At 40.3% G+C, this 20,531-nt stretch overlaps 1 protein-coding gene across 1 annotated transcript in view; it reads right to left on the minus strand.

Annotated features, from left to right (window-relative positions):
- scn4aa (sodium channel, voltage-gated, type IV, alpha, a) overlaps window positions 1-20,531 on the minus strand; it is a 57,934-nt gene that overhangs the window by 17,012 nt on the left and 20,391 nt on the right. The window contains exons 2-15 of the mRNA XM_064321756.1: window positions 15,523-15,820; window positions 15,138-15,256; window positions 14,789-14,878; window positions 14,019-14,147; window positions 11,995-12,086; window positions 11,495-11,767; window positions 11,249-11,309; window positions 10,814-10,955; window positions 9,334-9,534; window positions 6,952-7,134; window positions 6,467-6,599; window positions 4,461-4,699; window positions 4,075-4,248; window positions 2,340-2,696 (exon numbers count right to left, since the gene is read on the minus strand). Coding sequence (XP_064177826.1) covers window positions 2,340-2,696; window positions 4,075-4,248; window positions 4,461-4,699; window positions 6,467-6,599; window positions 6,952-7,134; window positions 9,334-9,534; window positions 10,814-10,955; window positions 11,249-11,309; window positions 11,495-11,767; window positions 11,995-12,086; window positions 14,019-14,147; window positions 14,789-14,878; window positions 15,138-15,256; window positions 15,523-15,771 — 2,442 coding nt within the window. The 5' untranslated portion in view covers window positions 15,772-15,820. The remainder of the gene's footprint in view (window positions 1-2,339; window positions 2,697-4,074; window positions 4,249-4,460; window positions 4,700-6,466; window positions 6,600-6,951; window positions 7,135-9,333; window positions 9,535-10,813; window positions 10,956-11,248; window positions 11,310-11,494; window positions 11,768-11,994; window positions 12,087-14,018; window positions 14,148-14,788; window positions 14,879-15,137; window positions 15,257-15,522; window positions 15,821-20,531) is intronic.

Below are 20,531 nucleotides of genomic sequence, written 5' to 3' on the forward strand. Positions count from 1 at the left end.
TGAACAGTGTACATATTACAGACTCCTTAGTTTCCAATTAATATCTACATACACTGAATATATAGAAAATATAGAACATATAACTGTGGTGTTCTTTATAAATGTATTGATTTCATGAGAAAAGTTTGAATTTGTTAAGATACTACTAATCCAGTATCAAGATATCTGAAAGTGTAAGTTTAAATCAATGGAGTTGCCGAAGAACACAGAAGAACGGGATACAATGTAATCAGTAATATTAAATTTGCATCAGTAATATCAGTAATATTAAATCTACAGGGATGGGTGAGGAGTGAACTGTGGTGCATGCGATAAAAGTTCATAATTTCAATTTTAAACCTGTGTGACTCATATGCATGACGCATATCAAATTTATGTGGTTCAAGTCTTGATGCAGACATCAATAAATATTATGTTGTCTGTCGCCCGTGTCGAGGCAGCTATCTTTAGTGTCAAAATGATGTTAGTCCGTTTCTGGGTTCCCATTTCTATTGGTTGGATGGAGATCATGGTTACATGGGTCCGAGCAGGCTGATCCTCCACTATGGGAGTTGTGATTCAGAGAGGGGCACCCAAAAAGGGCTGAGACAAGCAGAAAAGAAGCCTGGAATTACTGGGGATAAAAGCTGAACAGTGGCACAGTCAGGCCTACAGCCCTTTTCAAGTTGTACATTGGACAAATAATGGATAGACGGCCCTCTTTCCACAACCCCACCCACTGTAATAAGGATCACAATGCAGCTGTTTGCAAAACCAGATACACTGACTGACTTTTCTCCAAGGGTAATGTGACTGCTGCTTATGGCAACTAATCCAATCCTTGCAATAAATGCATCACATAGTATTGATAGGACATCTGATTGCCTCCCTATCGATTAATGCATTCTGCTGATGTGCGGCAGACCTCTGGTATCAGGTCTCGCGGTCCTCACTGTTTGCTCTCAGCTGTCCGAGTTTGTTCCCCGCGTGCCAGGCGCTCACTTGAGATGGGTCTTAGCACATACCCCAAGGTCAGAACCACTGTTTGCTGCCTCAAGTCATACGATTTAAATAGCCCCTACACTGAATATAGCCGGTCTCCCATTCGCTAATGTTTGTCTTCAGGACGGAGCTTGGCCTCAAGGATGAGACAAAAAAGCTGTGCTAGTCTTGGCACGCTTTTTGCTGCCATACTTTTGTTAGCTCAATGGAGGAGACATTTCCTATTTACTCTAGGAATAACCTGACAGGAAATGCAAGTGGTTCCCACCATGAATGTATGTGACACTTTATAAATATATATATGCTATTGCAAACATTTCATCTGCGTGCCCTTGTTCTTTAACACTGAATGCAATGTCAGGGATATATTTGTTAGGTGATACGCCAACACTTCCTCCTCACTTGTTTATTGCTCATAGCAAACATAAACAATCTGTTAACTGGGCACCACTGCACTAATACACATCTAGTGCATCCACTATATATGCCATCAAGAATCTCCAGTGAATAATTGATTTTATTTTTCACAGGACAAAATACATTATGTTAACTCCTTGCAAACTTTATATTTACAATAGTTTCTTTAAAAATATGTAATCTCTAAACGTAATCTTACACAAGATTCCATAATCTAGGTATTAAAATATGTTCCTGCAATTTAAAAAGTGAAAAGGCACCAAAAACTCTATTATCTGTGCATTATGATCAGATACAAAAAGAGTTACTCACAAGATGAAGCAGTCTGTTAGTAGCATCCATTACCATAGTTAAAGCCAATGTGTCACTGACCTTACCACGCTGTGAGATTAAAAAATTCTGAAGGATAATTTCTAAATTTGTTTACATAATTAAAGAAGATTCAAGTCACTGTGATGATTGCTACATTGAGAGGAAGATGACACAAAATTATTTTACCACAACACCAGAAAATGATGCAAAAAACTGGTAAATGTCCAAAGCAGTGGACTTCTTGTGGCACAAACGATACACCAAGTATTTGAAGTATGTTTTGATATCATCTGCAAACAGCTGTGCTAACTGTGTTTAGTGATTAAAAGGAATGTTGAAAGCCGCTTGACAGAACCAGAATTATCTGCATTATAATAATTGATTAAGTGTTCAATGAGGTCTAATTTGTTAGTTTCAATTTACAAGCCCAATCAATAGCTCATCTTACAAAACCATTTCAAGTGATTGTCAGTGTGTGTGGGTGTGGAAGTCAGAATCTGTACCCGCAAGTTCAGACCAAACCAATTAAGGCTTTCTCATTCTCTCCCTGTCTGACACACATGCTCACACACCAGTGCACACACACACACACACACACACACACACCAAATCAACAGGGCACTACTCACCACCAGATTTCCGATGACCATGACCATCATGAATACGATGAGACACATGGCTGTTCCAGCCACCTCCATGCAGTCCCACATGGTCTCGATCCACTCCCCGCACAGGATGCGGAACACGATCAGGAAGGAGTGGAAGAAGTCGTTCATGTGCCACCGGGGCAGCTCGCAGTCCTCGGCGATCTTGCACACGCACTCCTGGTAGCTCTTGCCAAACAGCTGCATGCCCACCACAGCGAAGATGAAGACGATGATGGCGAGCACCAAGGTTAAGTTGCCCAGGGCGCCCACGGAGTTCCCGATGATCTTGATCAGCATGTTAAGGGTAGGCCAAGACTTGGCCAGCTTGAAAACACGCAGCTGTCTCCAACACATACCACACAACAGACATGCCTGGTCATTCATTCATGGCTACATTTAAACATGAAAAAGTCACCCAACAATCAGAGGACCAATGAACTGCCACTCATTAACAACCCTAAATGCAAGAACGTTTTTAGGTGTCTAAAGCCTTCCTCCCACATTGAAACAAATGCCTTCCATACATTAGATGACATACATTACATTACATTAGATGACATACATTAGAAGACTATTAAAGTCTGACACACTTTCAAATTGAACAACAATCAGCCATAAATCATGGGTTTTTAGTCCTAGAGGTGCACACATCTTTAGGGAATCATGTAGCTTCGCAAATTATAAGGATCTTTGGATTTTGTATTTTTTAAATCTTAATCTCACTACTGGCATGCTGATGTCAGACAACAGCCATGTCTGGATGGGATTAGTTTCACTAGGCGAGGTCAGATACTGTCATTTTTGCCAGCATAATTCACATCATTGATTTTTACCAGGCACACAAGTTCCAGCTAATAATTCCAGCTGAAACAACCTACAGTTTGAGGTCTGATAATTCTAATATATACCGTCAAGACCAACATGTCAATATTTAGCAAATGACAAATATTTTGGGGACATTTTTATGATATCATTTTTTGAATAGCCTATTTCTGTATTTCACATATTTTTCATAAATATATATACATTTCTTTCATATATTTTTGGCATGTCTTTTAGGAATATTTTTTTTAAATTCTTTTGTTTTATATATAATATATATATATATTTTCCCCCTGGTAGAAATGTGTAACAAATAGGCCTACACCTGGGAACAGCAAGACAGACATGCCCCCTTAGTAATACTGGGGAGTAATAAAAGGAAAGGTTTTTTCCGTGTGGATCACTCATTGAGATCACGGATATGCAATGATAAAAATAGGTGCATTACTGATGTTGTCCTGCACTACTAATCCCTTCCGGACAGGGCAAAAAAACGCTGATTGATTGTTGGGTGTGTAGGATTATAAATTGCGTCACTGACCATCACAACTCTTTGGAGCCAAGACTAAATGATAATATAAAACGTTTGATTGAGTCGGAGCGGTCAAGATGAGGAACAGACAGTCACAAACTCAGTTGAAGCTATCTTAATACAATCTCACACAAATCGTGAGTCGTGACGGGCGTTTGCACCGGCTGAGGTAAGATTGAAAAGATATTACTTTGACTCCTAAGACTGTGAAAGCACTTAAAATATCATCTAGTGTAAGGCCAGCATAAGACCAACATTAAGTGTTGTTCACACAGGATCACTGAGGTATTGTAGAAAAAGAAACATAAAGGTTCGAGTCAAGACACTCATAAAATTGTAAGTGAGAGAATCGTTTGCCCTTACCAAACGGAAAGACCTCAGAACAGATAGGCCTTGGACATTGGCTAGCCCCAGCTCCACCAGACTCAGCGTGACAATGATGCTGTCAAAAACATTCCACCCAACCTGGAAGTAGTAGTATGGGTCCATAGCGATGAGTTTGAAAACCATCTCAGCTGTGAAGATCCCTGTGAAAACCTAGAGAAGAACGAGGCATAAGGTACATTCATATGAATTTCTTGCACACGCACACTACTATTTCATGACTGCATGCCTATGTGTGTTCGGAGGGAATACGAGAGAGAGTGGCAACAACAGAGAGAAAGAGAGAGGCACAGAAAAATCACAGTATGATACAGTAGGTGCTTGCTGACTAAAGCCTCCACTCATGCACACAAGAAATGTCTCACCAGGTTTCCCACAGACAGCATATGATCAAATTCTTTGCTCATTGGGTAGTGCTCCATAGCCATGAAGAGGGTGTTGAGGACGATGCATATGGTGATGCCCAAGTCCACAAAGGGGTCCATCACCACAAAGTAGACCCACTTTTTGAAGGTGATCCAGAGTGGACAGCAATTCCATTTCAGGAATGTGTTAGCAAACTTGTACCATCCTGGAGGACATGGCCTCTGGGCATCTTCGAGTTCTGCCAGAATAGAACAATGAACGTCAAAGACTCAAAACTGCCTTGCCAGCCATCAGGGCTAGGTCTAGCCTTTGCACTATCCTAGGTGGGGTCATGGACTGGGGTGGGGAGGCTTGGGCATATCGTCCATATGTACTGTTTGTATGAGAAGCCCATATTTGAAACATAATGGTTGTTCCCTCCAATTTAACATGATTAAATAACAACTGCTTTGACTGACAATTCCTTATAACTGAACAGACGTATATTGCTGGGGAATCCCACTGCCGGTGGCTCATAGTGTCTGTTAGCATTCATTATACCTTATGTGTCCGTATCAACCAAATTTAGATACTTAATCAATTTCTGCTGGTGTAAATCATTGGCTGACATACATTCCTGTTACCAGTTAGTTCTGGAATTCATGCATGTACTGTAAGTGATGTATACCGACGTTGTGGCTGACATGCTGTGTTCTTTCTAATTAATACACAAACAAGCTAAATTTCTTTACAGTCATTCAATCTCATGACCAATATATTGAATGCATCCTTGTGAACACATTTCAAAGCAAGGGAGAAAACGATTCTGAAGAAACACAAAACATTAACATTAAATTGATATTATTTTCTTATTGATGAATATAATTTGCTTATCTTTCATCTCAAACTTAAAGTTATGAATGCCCTGTAACCTGCCAGGGAAGGCCACACAAACTGGGCTCTGCACCAGTAAGGGAGTTATTAATATTTTCTGCTGTTCAGGATCTTGATGCCTGTTAGCCTGTGGTGAGCTGACCCTGGTCATGAGTGACAACAGCTTCACATCAATGGGCATGCATACCAAGCTGAAATAGCACAGGATTAACACTATGAAACATGTAATTGTATGTATATCGGTGGTTACTCTCCACACAATGTGACCGCCCTTAATCTTGCCCGTTCACCTCCAGACAATGCGGCACTAATGCTTCTCAGCTCAGAGATGCATGATTAGCTTGACATGATAATCCTATCAATTACACTTCACATTAGAGCACTTCCTATTCAGTTCCCGGCTAAGCCTGATGTATTTTATAGCTTTGCCGTTTGAGAGACAGGAAAATAAATACACTGCTGTGCTACATGCATTAAGGCATCTCACAGTATGTAGACCCAGAGGAAAACTCTTTTGCTCAGGATAGTCTTTTCTTTAACTCTTGAGAAAGTAGTAAGATCTCAATTATACATCTTTTTGAGATCACTTCAATCTGAATTGTTGCTCCTAAAACCCCCTTAGGAGAAAAGATGAGATAATGAGAGAATGAATTTGAGACTTCAGTAAGACGAATGGATATTGAATTGAGATGCGGTTGTTTCTCATGAGGTCACTATGAGAAAACTGAGACATATTTGAGAAGAATCATGAGATCCTAGGAGTCATAGCTGAGTTTTCTTTGAGCTCTTTCTCTGATCTCATGGTCCCATGTTCAGGAGACCTAAATTAGACTTATTTAAGATCATTTAGAGATCTCCTGTTTTGATCAGAGTAAGACATAAATGAAATTATATGTGGTTGTTTCTCCTGAGTTTGAATTTGAGAAGTAGGAGAAAAAGCCTTTGGTCTCACCTTAGCATTAAAAATAGCTCATTTGTGTCTAGGAGAAATGAAAGAAACAGCTATGAGATCTCTTCTTGGATTTTGCTTTCCTATGGGGTGTGCTGAATTTGAATGCTAAATTTACTGGATTAAAACCCATGAAAGCTATTTCAGTTTCTATCCTGATGCCAAATCCCTCCGCTCTGTCACCTTCTATGGCAGTAGATAAGACGCTCATTTTGCTAGCAGACTTCTTGGTCAGGCCAGGCTCTTCCAGAAACATCATACTGTGTTTGGAGCCATTGGACTTCTCTTCATTGCTGTCGGTTTCCTCTGCAGCAGACTGCACAACACAACAGAAAAACCAAGAGTTTTTTCTTGTCCGAAAATGTAAAAGATATAGCTGACTGCAAAAGCAGATGCGTGATGCAAACACCACTAATCAACTGCATCCAACCCACCCTAGGCCTTATGAGTGGAATGCTCCGGTGGTAGTGTGGGGTAGTGATTTGGGTTTGTAACTGAAAGGCTGTGGGTTCGATTCCCACATGGGTTTCTGTCGCCGTGCCCTTGCTTGAGTAAGATATTTGACTGTATAAAATGCTGCGGATAAGAGCTTTTGCTAAGCAATGTAATGGCTATATATTAGGGAAGTAAAACAGTGGTGTTGGAATGACAGAGCAGTGATGACTCACCTCTTCCTCTGAAGATGCTTTGTCGATGACAAATCTGGGCACAATTTTCCCACTGCGGTCTTTTATGACTTCACCATCCTCCCCAAGGCTCTGCTCATCATCAGCAAAGTTATGTTCTGACCCGCCCTCCCCCTTTTTGTCTTTTTTACTGGCCAGCGATGAATTGCTGTCACTAAGGTGCACCTGTCAGTGAATTGTTCACCCAATTAGAAACCAGAAATAAAATGTCCTTTTCACTCATTATGCTTTTATAAATTTAAAGACAAATACTTGGAAATATCATTAATTTTATGTTTATCTATAAATTATCGTTCTGCTCTTGATATTCATAAGAGGTGTACCTCATGTAACAATGTAACTATAAGCAGGCAATTGGTGGCATCTGGCTTCCTGAACACAGGACTGACCCTCCTCTAAGTCACATTAAACACCTCTGGTCAACCAAGTCATAATGAAGTACCTGTCCCCTTCCTCTTGTGATTCTGCAATAAATTCACTGCTTGATCAATTAGGCACCAGTTTGGGGAGGAACTCCTCGCTTTGAGAAAAAAAATGATGATTTAGTACGCTTTACATTTACCAGTTTGATTGGCAGCTCCAATACAATGAGCCAATCAAATGTTCTGGCTCACAAAATAATCTACCAACCTGGTTCCAGGGAACGCACATTTATTGGACCAGCTGACGAGCTGATGCAACACCTAACAGATTTTGGACCGGCCTTCTCTTTTTACTGTTAAGTATGGAAAGACATTTTATTTAAAGTGACTGTAAAGGTAAATCCGCGAATGGCTTCAGACTACATTATATTCAATTGCAATGGAATGTATTAAGCATCATATTGAGAAATTGGGCATAGACTATTGTTAATTGCTTTAATTTATGAGGTAGGCTATATTTTGAGTCTCATATTTCCCGTTTCGTGAAATCGGACGGAATCACAGAATCTGTGTTTGTTTGGCCACGTGTGTTTGTTAATTATGGGTGGGGCCATTCAGTGGGGGAGGTGGGGTGGTGGGGCACATCCGACCACGCCCATACAATTCTGAAGTTGTTTTCAATACAGATTTTATGATTGATTTGAAACATTTATAATTATAGTCAATGACATTAATTTGAATATATATTTGGTGGATGTGCATTAGATACATACCTCTGTGATAATATATGGTTATTTAAATTATTTTCAGCCACTTTACAATCGCTTTAACACTGACATCAAACAATAGGAACGGCGTAAAACTTGTAATACCTGATTGGGTCATTTTACTGCTTTTTGTTGTTGTGTTTTGTTTTGCTATGTGTGTGTGTTGGTCTGGAATAAACTTAATTTTATGAGACTGATGAAATGAACTAATGTCATAATATAGAGTAGCGCGTAACTAACATAACATTCATAACATGGATTAATCTTCATTAAAAGGTAGTACTGTTAACCTTTATGTTTAGCCGTAGCAGAATTATCATTTCATCTGATTAAGAATTGTATAGTATCCATTACATTACATTACAGGCATTTAGCAGACGCTCTTATCCAGAGCGACTTACACAACTTTTTACATAGCACTTTACATTGTATCCATTTATACAGCTGGATATATACTGAAGCAATGCAGGTTAAGTACCTTGCTCAAGGGTACAACGGCAGTGTCCTTACCCGGGAATCGAACCTGCGACCTTTCGGTTACAAGCGCAGTTCCTTACCCACTGTGCCACACTCCGTCCCCGTATCCCTCATATTATGTAAAATATTGTTTCCAATTAGCCTATTCATGTATATTCATTGTCATTGTGAATATAGCATTTCTCCAAACTATTGTAATGTCTGTGTTATTTCACTAAGTTGAGTTGTTGCAACTAGGTAGCTGTTTTCATAGGTGACTTAGTTAATGCACTTGTCTTGACTACTGCTTGTATTTTTGCATAGACTGCATTGTTGCTGTTCTCGTTTGTGTTAGTATTAATCAGTTTATCCTATCCTATCCAAGTTGAACTATGCGGTTGTTCCCTGCACTTGGAATGATACTTCTCTCTAGGGTTTTCGACACACTTGTTCCTGGTTATAGTTATACACTTTGTTGTACGTCGCTCTGGATAAGAGCATCTGCCAAATGCCTGTAATGTAATGTAATGAGTTCTATAGATGTACAACATTCTCATTAGTTGTTAAACTGCATTTGTTCTGAATAAACCTCGCTACACTAATACAAGCTAATACAATGTCTAGAGCTGAATCTCACCTGAAATTCTAAATAAAAAAATCATCTACACCTAATTTGGAATATCATCCACACAATTGGTTGGTGATTGCAACTGTAGGCACAAAACAAAAAGGTGTTAAACTGTTAATCTGTATACTTAATATTTTGAGCATCAACTGACGTGTGTATCCTGTTGCTTCAGTTGCTCCAGAAACCTTTGAAACTCCTCCTCCTTCTCCTTGGCCTCAGCCATTGTGGCTTCATTCTGTTCATCATAGGCCATGGCCACCACAGCAAGAATTAGGTTGATGAGGTAGAAGGAGCCCAAGAAGATGACAACCACAAAAAAGATCATGTAGGTCTTTCCTGCTGCACGTAATGTCTGCATGAGGGAAAATATACAAAGAACAGGTTGGCAGGGTATAATGCATCTGTGATGAGTCCATTAGTTGACCATACAATATTTTAAATATGCTGTATAGCCTTGTATACTTTTAAATGCACTGCATATGGAAAACAAAGACAAGGATCTATATTATTTTAAATATACAATATTAGAAAATAAAACAAAAATATGCGTTGTATAAAATTTAATTATGTTACATGCCCAGATAAACTGATTTTTATTAAACAAATGTCAAATGCCCTTGGCTCAAAAGACAAAATTAACCTTCAGTCCAGCTACGTGGCACACTTTTAATATGAGAGGTAGTTACTGCCATTGTAGAAGGAGACTGACTACTTTTGGGTTGATTTGAATTGTTTCATGACATCAGGCAACATCATGAGTTATGTCCCAGTTAGCCTAGGATCCTACATAAGCATGTTCATGCCATCCTTTTATGAAGCCATTAGGTCATGTTTATGAAGACATTATATATGGCATATAAAGCCTTAATGAGAAACACTTTGTATAAAGTGTGACCAAAATGCTCAGGTCACTATGATCATGTGTAATAGGTTCTTTGACATGGCAGCTAAAAGAAAGGTTCTTTCTGGTGATAAAAACCATTTCTGCTTAAATAATCCTTGACTGAAAAGGCGTGCATTTCCTATCATTAACCTGCCCAATCACAATAGCACCAGTGGAGTTTCCAATGTTCCAGTAAGCATCACTGACAGTGACATTATGTCAACACAATACCCTATGACAGAGCAGTACCAGCTACCAGATGGGTATAGTGTTAATTCCATAATGGTAACTTTAAAAAGTAGTACTCCAGGCATCAGAAAATGATACGACTGCCATCTTATTCTCATGACAATGAAAGTAGTATTTTAAAGACAATAACTAACAACAACCAAAAGCCCAAGCAAGTGCAAAAGCAACCTGTCATCAAAAACTAACAAAAGTATGCACCATATTTCTCCATTACAGTTGTGACAGTTTTACACTTTTTATACTTCCTAGTTTCCCCGAGATAATGGCTGTGCATTTCCTTTCTTAAAATTTTAATATGTTATCTTGCAATATTAACTCAACCCTGCTTTTTGTCTAAAAATGTTGTGAATGTCAGTAAAAATGTCTCAAAATGTAATGCCAGTGTCTTAAGCTGTGTGTGCTATGAGCTTCTGCTGGTGAGGTAGACACCCATAGAAAGTGAATTTGTGATTATATAACACTTTATTTAACTGGATACTGAGATTTCAGGTGTAGGTACCAGCTGGAAGAGGTTCTCCCAGTAGTCCTGTGTCATGAGGCGGAAGAGAGCCAGAAAAGCCCAGCCGAAGGAGTCATAGCTTGTGTAGCCATAGTTGGGGTTCCTTCCAGCCTTCATGCATGTATATCCTTCAGGGCACTTTCTATCAACAGAGGTAAATAATCAGTTTATATCAGTTACTGTCTGAACCCATCTTCTCACAGCCAAGACCTCACTGAACCTGCACCTAAAAGTTTATAGAAATGCAAATAAAGACTAAGAAGTTTAAAAATGGAAAAGAATTCAATGTGAAAAATACAATGTCTTTCTCTTGCAGTGACATGGTGTGGTAATTCCAAAAGTAATCTATGCATCCTTATTTTTTTGTAGCACCGTTAACAACATAAACCAAAAAATGATTATGATCTTGTGTACCTTGGCAACGAATGGACCTACCCAGCATCTGAGCCGTTTCCACAAAGAAGGGGATCTAAACCGCCATTATAGTAGAAGTTTTCTGTAAAATAGAAACCAAAATATGAATTCACATTACAACTTGATATCAGCATAAACATATGTCATTGACTTTAACATACAACTCATCATAAAACAATTGGAAAGTGTAACTATCACTGCTCTAAAATGATAATGTGGTGTAAAGGAATGGTATTTGGTGATAAGATGCATGGAGCTTGGAGTCACCTTCATTGTTGATGTATGCCTTGAAATCGAATGTGCTGTTGGTGCTGGCGGTGATGTTGAAGGCCATGGTATCATTGATGGACATGGTGGAATTGAAGTCGTTGACCAAAGTGTCGTTCACAAGGGGCCAGCGAATACACTTATGGCGCAGGTTTCCCATGAACAGCTGCAGGCCGATGAGGGCGAAGACAGCAAGGGCAAACACAGTCAGGATCATCACATTCACCATCTTCTTCACCGACTGGATGAGAGCTCCCACAATAGTTTTCAATCCTGTCCACCACAGAGAACACAGATAAGTGGAAAAGTCAATTCTGAAAGCCCAGATAGATATTAACATTTCATTATTATGCTTTTAGATTAAAATATAGCAAACATTGCTCTAAAGACCATAGGCTTGTTTTCGGACATAAATTTCCATACCCATTTTGTTAAACCAGTTACTTATGAAGGGGCCAATGCATTTAAAGAATTTAAAGAACTATTTCCAAAGTACATACCAGGAATAACAGTGATTGTTTTTAGAGCTCGAAGCACACGGAACGTCCTGAGGGCTGAGACGTTTCCCAGATCAACAAACTCTGTGATGTACCTGTGGGCATATCCAAGATTGAGGCGGTTATTTTATGAAGTGGTAAAAAAAGAGAAAAAAAACATAATATTTCCCTTAATATTTTCATGTAACTGATTACAGGAAAGGTAGACTGGATGGCTTTTGCTCTGGCAAATGATAACAGTTAGCAGAGTCTATTTTTGGATTAAGGCAACTGTCCATTTCTGAAGCCAGATGGCAACATTATCTGAAGGCACGCAGTCCAGCCACCTAGTGGAAATCAGGCTATGAGACGAACATAAGATAAGCCAGTCTAGATTGTGTGCAATAATTGACTCAGTTTACAAACAGCTAGAAACTATGGCACACCACAATACAAGGGATGTCCTGCTGTTCTTCAGTGATGAAAATTATTACATTTTGCAGGACAGGTTGAAAGTTCAATTCCTCGCCACTCATGCATGCATAAAACAGTCGCTGCAGGGAGGTATCATTGAGTGATGTGGTCCAAATAAGTGTGTCTCATGGGCATTTTGGATAGGAGGAAATTATGAAAATAAGTTTTCTAGGAAATACTGCTGAACATTTTTACAAGTAACACCTCACGGTACGTTTTATAGTAAGCACAGAAACAGGTATAAAAAAGCACATATTGTAGCTAAAGTGAATGCTGATGTCTGTTGTTTGAAACATTAAATTGATGATAAAGAATCAAAAATAATCAGAAAATATCATGGCCAGGTATTGATAAAAAAAACTAATGATGATTACAAATAAGGAAGTTTTTGTTTTTACCAATAGGAAAAAAAATACACACTCACTAACTGTGTTTTAGGAAGTCCTGTGTGTTCAGTTTTCCACCAGAAGTCCTGGTGGAAAGTCTGGAGATTAAAAGTGACATTGTAGACGTCAACAATTTAGAGTTGGGACTCCACACAAGACCCAGCTGAAGAGGACCAAGAGAGGGGAGCGGGGATCGTGGCTATAAATAGATTGGGTACGTGAGCCCATTTTGAATGGACACACATTTTCATTCAGTTGAGTGGCAATATTGGTAAAGCTTAACAAAACACAATGGTGATGAAGGTTCTGATGGGGGAGAGGGCATAGTGGGGGAAGGAGGAGGGTAATGAGAGGCAGAGGGTCACCATGCCCTGTGAAAGGGTTTTAAATGCCATGATCTTTGACCCCGCTCAGCCATTAATATTCACACCCTCTGTGTCTGCTCGATCCTCTCTATGAGCTGGACATTGTGTTCCTGATGGACACTGTGCTGAACACCATGCTCCTGACGGGCACTGTGCTCTACACTGTGCTCCTGATGGACATTGTGCTGAACACTATGCTCCTGACGGGGGCTGTGCTCTACACTGTGTTCCTGATGGACACTGTGCTGAACACCATGCTCCTGACAGGCACTGTGCTCTGCACTATGTTCCTGATGGACACTGTGCTGAACACCTTGCTCCTGACGGGCACTGTGCTCTACACTGTGCTCCTGATGGACACTGTGCTGAACACCATGCTCCTGACGGACACTGTGCTCTACACTGTGTTCCTGATGGACACTGTGCTGAACACCATGCTCCTGACGGGCACTGTGCTCTACACTGTGTTCCTGATGGACACTGTGCTGAACACCTTGCTCCTGACAGGCACTGTGCTCTACACTGTGCTCCTGATGGACACTGTGCTGAACACCATGCTCCTGACAGGCACTGTGCTCTTGATGGACACTGTGCTGAACACCATGCTCCTGACCGGCACTGTGCTCTACACTGTGCTCCTGATGGACAATGTTCTCATGATGGATACTATGCTGAATAGTGTTCTCCTGATGGGCACTGTGCTGAACACCGTGCGGCTGATAAGCATGGTGCTGAACACTGTGCGGTTGATAAGCATGGTGCTGAACACTGTGCGGTTGGCAGGCACTGTTCATGCTGCTAATAACCACAGTCCAATACTTACGCCATGCTGATCACCATGAAATCCAGCCAGTTCCATGGATCTCGAAGGAATGTAAAAGGTCCAACGACAAAGCCTCTCGACAGCATTTTGACTGTCGCCTCAAAGGTATAAATACCAGTAAAAACGTACCTGCAAAAGAGGAGGAGGTCATAGCAAAAATATGTTTTAAATGTCACACACCCTGACGAAGGCACTGTGCGCTGAAACATTGATAAATATTTGGCAAATAAATTAGATTTTGGAGCATAAAGAATGTGCAGTTTTCTTTTAAATAAATGGCTCTGTATAACAGAAGTTTAAGCCACACATCAACACTGCCAAACATAATAAATTACATAGCAGAACATCTCACTGTGGGGCTAGGTGTAGCTCAGTCTTTCGGAAGCTCAACCTGTATCTGGACTATTTTGGTATTCTTAAAACATGTAATTTTACTGGGACTGGATGAAGAATTGCATTTCTGGATAATTACTTTAAAATGATCTAACATTTTCCATTGATATATTTCAGCAAGTATCCTATGGATTTGGTAAATATCTCATGTCCCTATGTCCCTATCTGTATTTAAAAATGATTCATCATTATTATTGGGAATTATTTGATTATCAAGCATATATATGGGCCGTAGCATAAGAAACATGTTAAGCAGTGATGCTACATCAATAGAACTATAAAGAAATAAACAGTGTATTTGAAGAACATTTTGAAAGCTGACAGAATTCAGAGCAGAATTTCAAATAAATAACAGAAAAGAAAAAATAAACACTTACTCAACAGTTTTACTCCATGGTGGCGGTTTACTCATCGTCATGAACACACAATTTGACAGAATGGTGATCATGATGAACATGCTAAATAATTTGATTAATAGTTAAGGGAAACATTCCGATTGCACTTGTGCCTTAAATAGGGATGGTCATCAATCCTAAATATCTTCAGTAGAATGCAAACAATTCTGACAGAACGTGCTCAGCTGCATGCGAATGGTCCCATTGTTAGTAATTAGTATTGCACTAGAGTTAAACAGAGGTAAAGTTTTTTGGACATAAATGTAAAGTACTGAGGGTTGAATGCAGTTCACAAATGTTACAACGCAGTATGGCATTTCTGAAAGGATATGAATGTATGAGAATTTTGATTGATCCTCTCCTCAGAGGGCTAAAGGGGCTGAGAATGTACATGGAAGGCTCCGCATTGAACCTGTAGATTGTATTCCCTTTGGTGATGACAATAAATGTCTGGAAAGAGAGAGAGAGAGGTAGAGGGAGAGTGCATGTGAGAGAGATTACACAGCATCTCACTAACAATTTTTTTAAAACTATCAATACTTTCAACATATGCTGGTATTTGTGAAAGTCATCTTTGAAGAAGTCATTCAGACGAAACGTCTTTATTGTGTTTTGCTGCCAATAAAACATGAAAAGGAAATGATGATGGATCTGAATTGGCTATGGGTGGACTGTGTGCAGTATGAAGCACATGTGCACGTGCACCACAGACTGACTTTCTGTGACTTGTAGTACGGGTCCAGGTCTTCCAGGGGATCGTTAAGCATCTCTGGCGGAGGATCTCCGTAGATCATCGGCAGGTTCTTGCCTGCCTCCAGGTCACTGCTGGGCGCGAGCGCCTCCTGGACCTCTCCCTCCGCCTCCTTCAGCTTGTTCTCCTCCATGCGCCTCTCGATCTCCGCCAGCGATTCGGGGGTGAAGCGGCGGAACACATGGGTGCCTGTGGGAGGGAGCAGGCTGGCCATCTTCGCATTGCGAAGAGGTATGACCACACCGGGGTCTCTCAACAGGGGTCTGTAGGAGGAAGAGGAAGGGGAGACGATTACACAGGAAGGGTCTTACAACTCCTGCACCTGTAGGTTTCCTGTAAATCGCAAATAAATGCGCAGTCTTTGCTCCCCAGGTCCATGTACTACCCATGAATCATTGCACCCGAGCCCACCCCTGACCATATCCTTAAACAATAACATTATTGGTTAACTGTCAACTGTCATTAACTGTCACAGAGGAATAGATACTGGTAGTTAAAGTCCTAATGAAAAATAATTTTATATAATATTAAATTGAGTCAGTCAGTCAAAATGCAAAGTATCACCAAGGCTTTGTGTTGAATCTATGCTCTCCTCTCTAGATGGTTATTGCTGTTGCAATGCATGCATACATCCATAATATAAATGATTGTTGTAGTCTAAACATGGTTTATAAGATCTGTCAAGATGTATGCATACTCATTTAGTATGTGCCACTCATTTTGGTGATGATATACATATGATATGTTGTTGGGAATATGTATAGTGTCACTTAAATAGTCTTAAAAAACTTGAAGTGCAGTGAGAAGCACCGTTGCCTCACAGCAAGAAGGCCCTGGGTTTGAATCCAGGCCTGGGCCTTCCTGTGTGGAGTTTGCATGTTCTTTCTGTGTCTGCGTGGGTTTCCTTCGGGTCCTCTGGCTAATTGGAGGCTCTAAATAGCCCATAGGTCCGAGTGTGTGTGCCCTGCAATAGACTGACGACCTGTCCGGGCTGTATTCCTGCCTCTTGCCCGATGCACGCTGGGATAGGCACCAGCACCCCCCACAACCCTGACCAGGAAAAAGCGAGGATAGATAATGGATGGATGGATGGATGGAAAATCCCTTTGTTATCCATCAGCATGGGAAAAGTCAAATAACTGTCAATTCAGAAGAGACCGATGGTAATTTACCGTCACAAGTCTGGTAATGGGTACGAAAAAAAAGACATAAACGATTAAACATACCACTTAGCACCGTAAGGGCAATAATAAAAAGGTGTAAAACATATGGAATGGTTGCAAATTTGGCAGGAAGAGGAAGCAAGTGCATGGTGTCCCCACGGACGGTGAGGAAGATGGTGAGGGAGGCCATTAATAACCCAAGGATCACTGTGTAAGAATTGCAGAGATTGGTTTGTTTCTTGCAGTCAACAAGTCTAAAAAAAACATAAAATGGCACCTCCATACCAACTAACTCTTTGGAAGGGTGGCACGAAGACAGCCCTTACTGAGCACAATAAACAAAACCAAGAATCTGGAGCTTGCCATACCTCATTGGAATTATGACTGGAAGAGAGTGCTATTGTCAGATGAGACCAAAATTGAACGTTTTGGCCATACACACCATCGAAATGTTTGGCGGCAAAAGAGGAATGCATACAGGAGAAGCCCCTCATACCTACTGTCAAATATGGAGGTGGGTCATTGATATTTTGGAGATGTTTTGCTGGCAGTGATCCTGGGGCACTATTTTAGATCAATGGCACAATGAATTCAACAAAGTACCAGGACATTTTGGCAGAAAATTTGGTTGTCTCTGCTAAGAAGCTAGGACTTGATCATAGGTAGAGTGTCCTGCAGGACAATGACTCCAAGCATACATAAAAAATCTAAACAGAAATGCTTAAGTGAAATGAACATCCATGTTTTCCAATGGCCACCTCAGTCTCCAGACTTAAATTCCATCAAAAACCCGCGATCGGAACTGAAGAGGGGGGGGTCCATAAGCGCAAACCAAAAAATATCAATGATTCTGAAAAGTTCTACATGGAGCAATGGTCAAAAATCCCTCCAAATGTGTTCTCTAACCTTATCACAAATTATAGGAAAAGACTCATGGCTGTCATCTTTGCCAGGGGTGTTTTCACAAAGTATTAAACCAAGGGTGCCAATAATTGTGGAACCTGGTTTTTAAGGCAATATTTTTTTAATAAAAAATTTAAGACTTTGGTTGATTCCAATGAATCATTAATCAAGCACACTAATTTACACATGTTGGAAAATTAAGCTCATGTCAATAACTCAATTTTTTAAAGCAAGGGTGCCAATAATTCTGGAGCCCACTTTATATTTACTCATGCCATAGCATACCAACTATATAACCATCCCCATACCTGCTTATCCAGTTTACCTTTACCATGCAATGAAAATCCATCATATTCTACCACAGTGGTGTCAAACTCGTTGCCATGGAGGGCCGTGTGTATGCAGGTTTTCATTCCAGCCTCAGATCTTGATTATATAATTAGTTAAATTATTTGCTGAATTAGGGATGCAGGTTTGTGCACAATGGTGACCCGACGTCTATGGTGACCCGCATTGTCTAAATAAAAATGTTCTTATATTCTGTGCTTCAATTCAGTTAAACGCATATGGCTGAATGAGTAATTGGACTCAATTAAGGCAGCATTAATTGGTTGGAATGAAAACCTGCATACACACGGCCCTCCATGGCAACGAGTTTGACACCACTGTTCTACCATATATTTGTGCCTATGCAAGGAAACCTATCTTACCATACTTTACTAAAGGCAACATGATTTACATGCGTAGTATACAGAAACAGTTTTGTATACAGACATATTTTGAACGTATTTCTGAGTAAAATAGAATTTCCCCTTAAATATCTCCAATTTCAAATCAATATTTCATTGCACATTGTGCCTGAACTACAGCGTACAGCAATATCGGTGTAGATTAATCTAGATAATGGCACGGCTGTGACGCCCAGCTCTTCTACTAACCCCGTCATCCTCTATCCTCCCTAGTGTCTCTCCCTCTGGTGTTCTACCCAGGGGTATAATTGCTAAATTAATGCAATGATTGGTTAATTGATTGTTTGATTGTTTCCCTATACTTCTGTGTGTCACTGGCTGTCTGCAATCAGTCATTACCCCCTTTTTGTATTTAGGTCTGTTTCCCCCATTCAGTCAGTGCTTAGTTGTCAGTCTGCCTAGTCTGTATTATTCTGAGCCGCTACGTGTCGTAGCTAAACTTCTGCCTGTCAGTTTTCTTTGTTTTGAGTAAGCCAGAGATCTCTGTCTCAGTGCTCTTCTGAAACTGCCTGCCTTCTGCTGTGATACAATAAATACCCCTGAATTGGGTTTAAGCTTCATCTGCATCCTGCCAGTTTCTTTTCTGCACTTGGATCCACACCTGTCAACCGCCTTACAGATAAAGGCTTTGGGAAAAATAATGGTAGCTACTACATTAAACAATTTTGTATTTAACCAAACTTGTCAACCTTTTAGAGTCTCCTTATGCCAGTCTGTGCAAAATGCAAGCTACTTATGAAAAAGGAGTGGTTATTCTATCAAGCAGGCTGTGTCCTCTGTACAGCACACATGCAAATAATTTTTAATTCATTTTCTGTCTATAAGAAGTCTTTTGATCCTAAATTATGGAAAAATATGTTTTTGCAGATTTGATCTGTCTAGATCCTGGAAGTCCTAAAGCTGCACAAGGATCCATTTCAAAATAAATGGAAGTTCACAGATGAGAATCCAGGTAAGGTTCTGATTCAAAATCTCATTGAAATACATAACTAACTAAATAATCTTTGGTTATGATTAGTAATTGGAAGACATTGTATGTGCAGTCAAACCCATATCCAAAATTATTCTTAAAATATATTATTTTCACTAGAAACTAGCTAAGAAGCAAATGTAACCAGTCATCAGCAGCTTAGAAATGAATACTTTAAAAACAGAAAAGTTGAATAACTGTGGATTGAACATGTTCACATTAGCACCTTCTACTGATTTGATGAACGAATCAATATCAAAAGTGTTTTAGTACCTATCCATCCAGTCATTACCTAATCCTGGTCAAGGCTGTGAGGGGCTGCCATCTTTTGTATCCAAATAATATCAAGCAGACTGTCTTAGGGTGGTGCAGGGTAGCGCTCACAGCAAGAAGGTCCTGGGTTTGAATCTCTGCCTGAGATTTTGCATGTTCTCCCCGTGTCCGTGTGGGTTTCCTCCCACAGTCCAAAGACATGCAGGTAGGCTAATTGGAGACTCTAAATTACCCATAGGTGTGAGTGTGTAAGTGAATGGTGTGTGTGTAGCCTGCGATGTATTCCTTCCTCTTGCCAAGTGCACGCTGGGATAGGCATTCCCCGCGACCCTGACCAAGATAAGCGGGTATAGATAATGGATGGAAGAAATGTCTTTTGATCCTAAAATGAAAGGAAAAATTTTCCACAGATAGTAGCTCAAGGACAGATTTGAGAAGTCCTAGAGCTGCACAGGGCCCCATTTCATAATGAATGGAAGCATGCATTGGGAGAGGCAGGAATACACCCTGGACAAGTCAGCAATCCATCACAGGGTCCACACACCATTCAATTGCACATCCACACCCCAAGGAAAATTTAGACTCTCCAATTGGCCTAAGCTGCATGTCTTTGGACTGTGGGAGGAAACCGGAGTACCCTGAGGAAACCCACACAGACAAGAGAAGAACATGCAAGCTCCACACAGAGGGGCCCCAGCTGGGATTTAAACTCAGGACCTTCTTGCTGTGAGTGTTTGATTTAGTAACTAGCAAGATGCAAACCTGCTGTGAGGAAAACATTCCAAGGAAGAGGGACCTGCCATATGCAACTCATTTGCCACTTTAACTTGTTTCTTCTTTTTCTTAGGAAATCAGTTAAAATGTTATATTGTTAGGGGTATGCTTGTACTGTAAGCTCCACTATCAATAGGTTGAA

This window comes from Anguilla rostrata, chromosome 2 (assembly GCF_018555375.3).
Source record: "Anguilla rostrata isolate EN2019 chromosome 2, ASM1855537v3, whole genome shotgun sequence".
Taxonomy (NCBI): domain Eukaryota; kingdom Metazoa; phylum Chordata; class Actinopteri; order Anguilliformes; family Anguillidae; genus Anguilla; species Anguilla rostrata.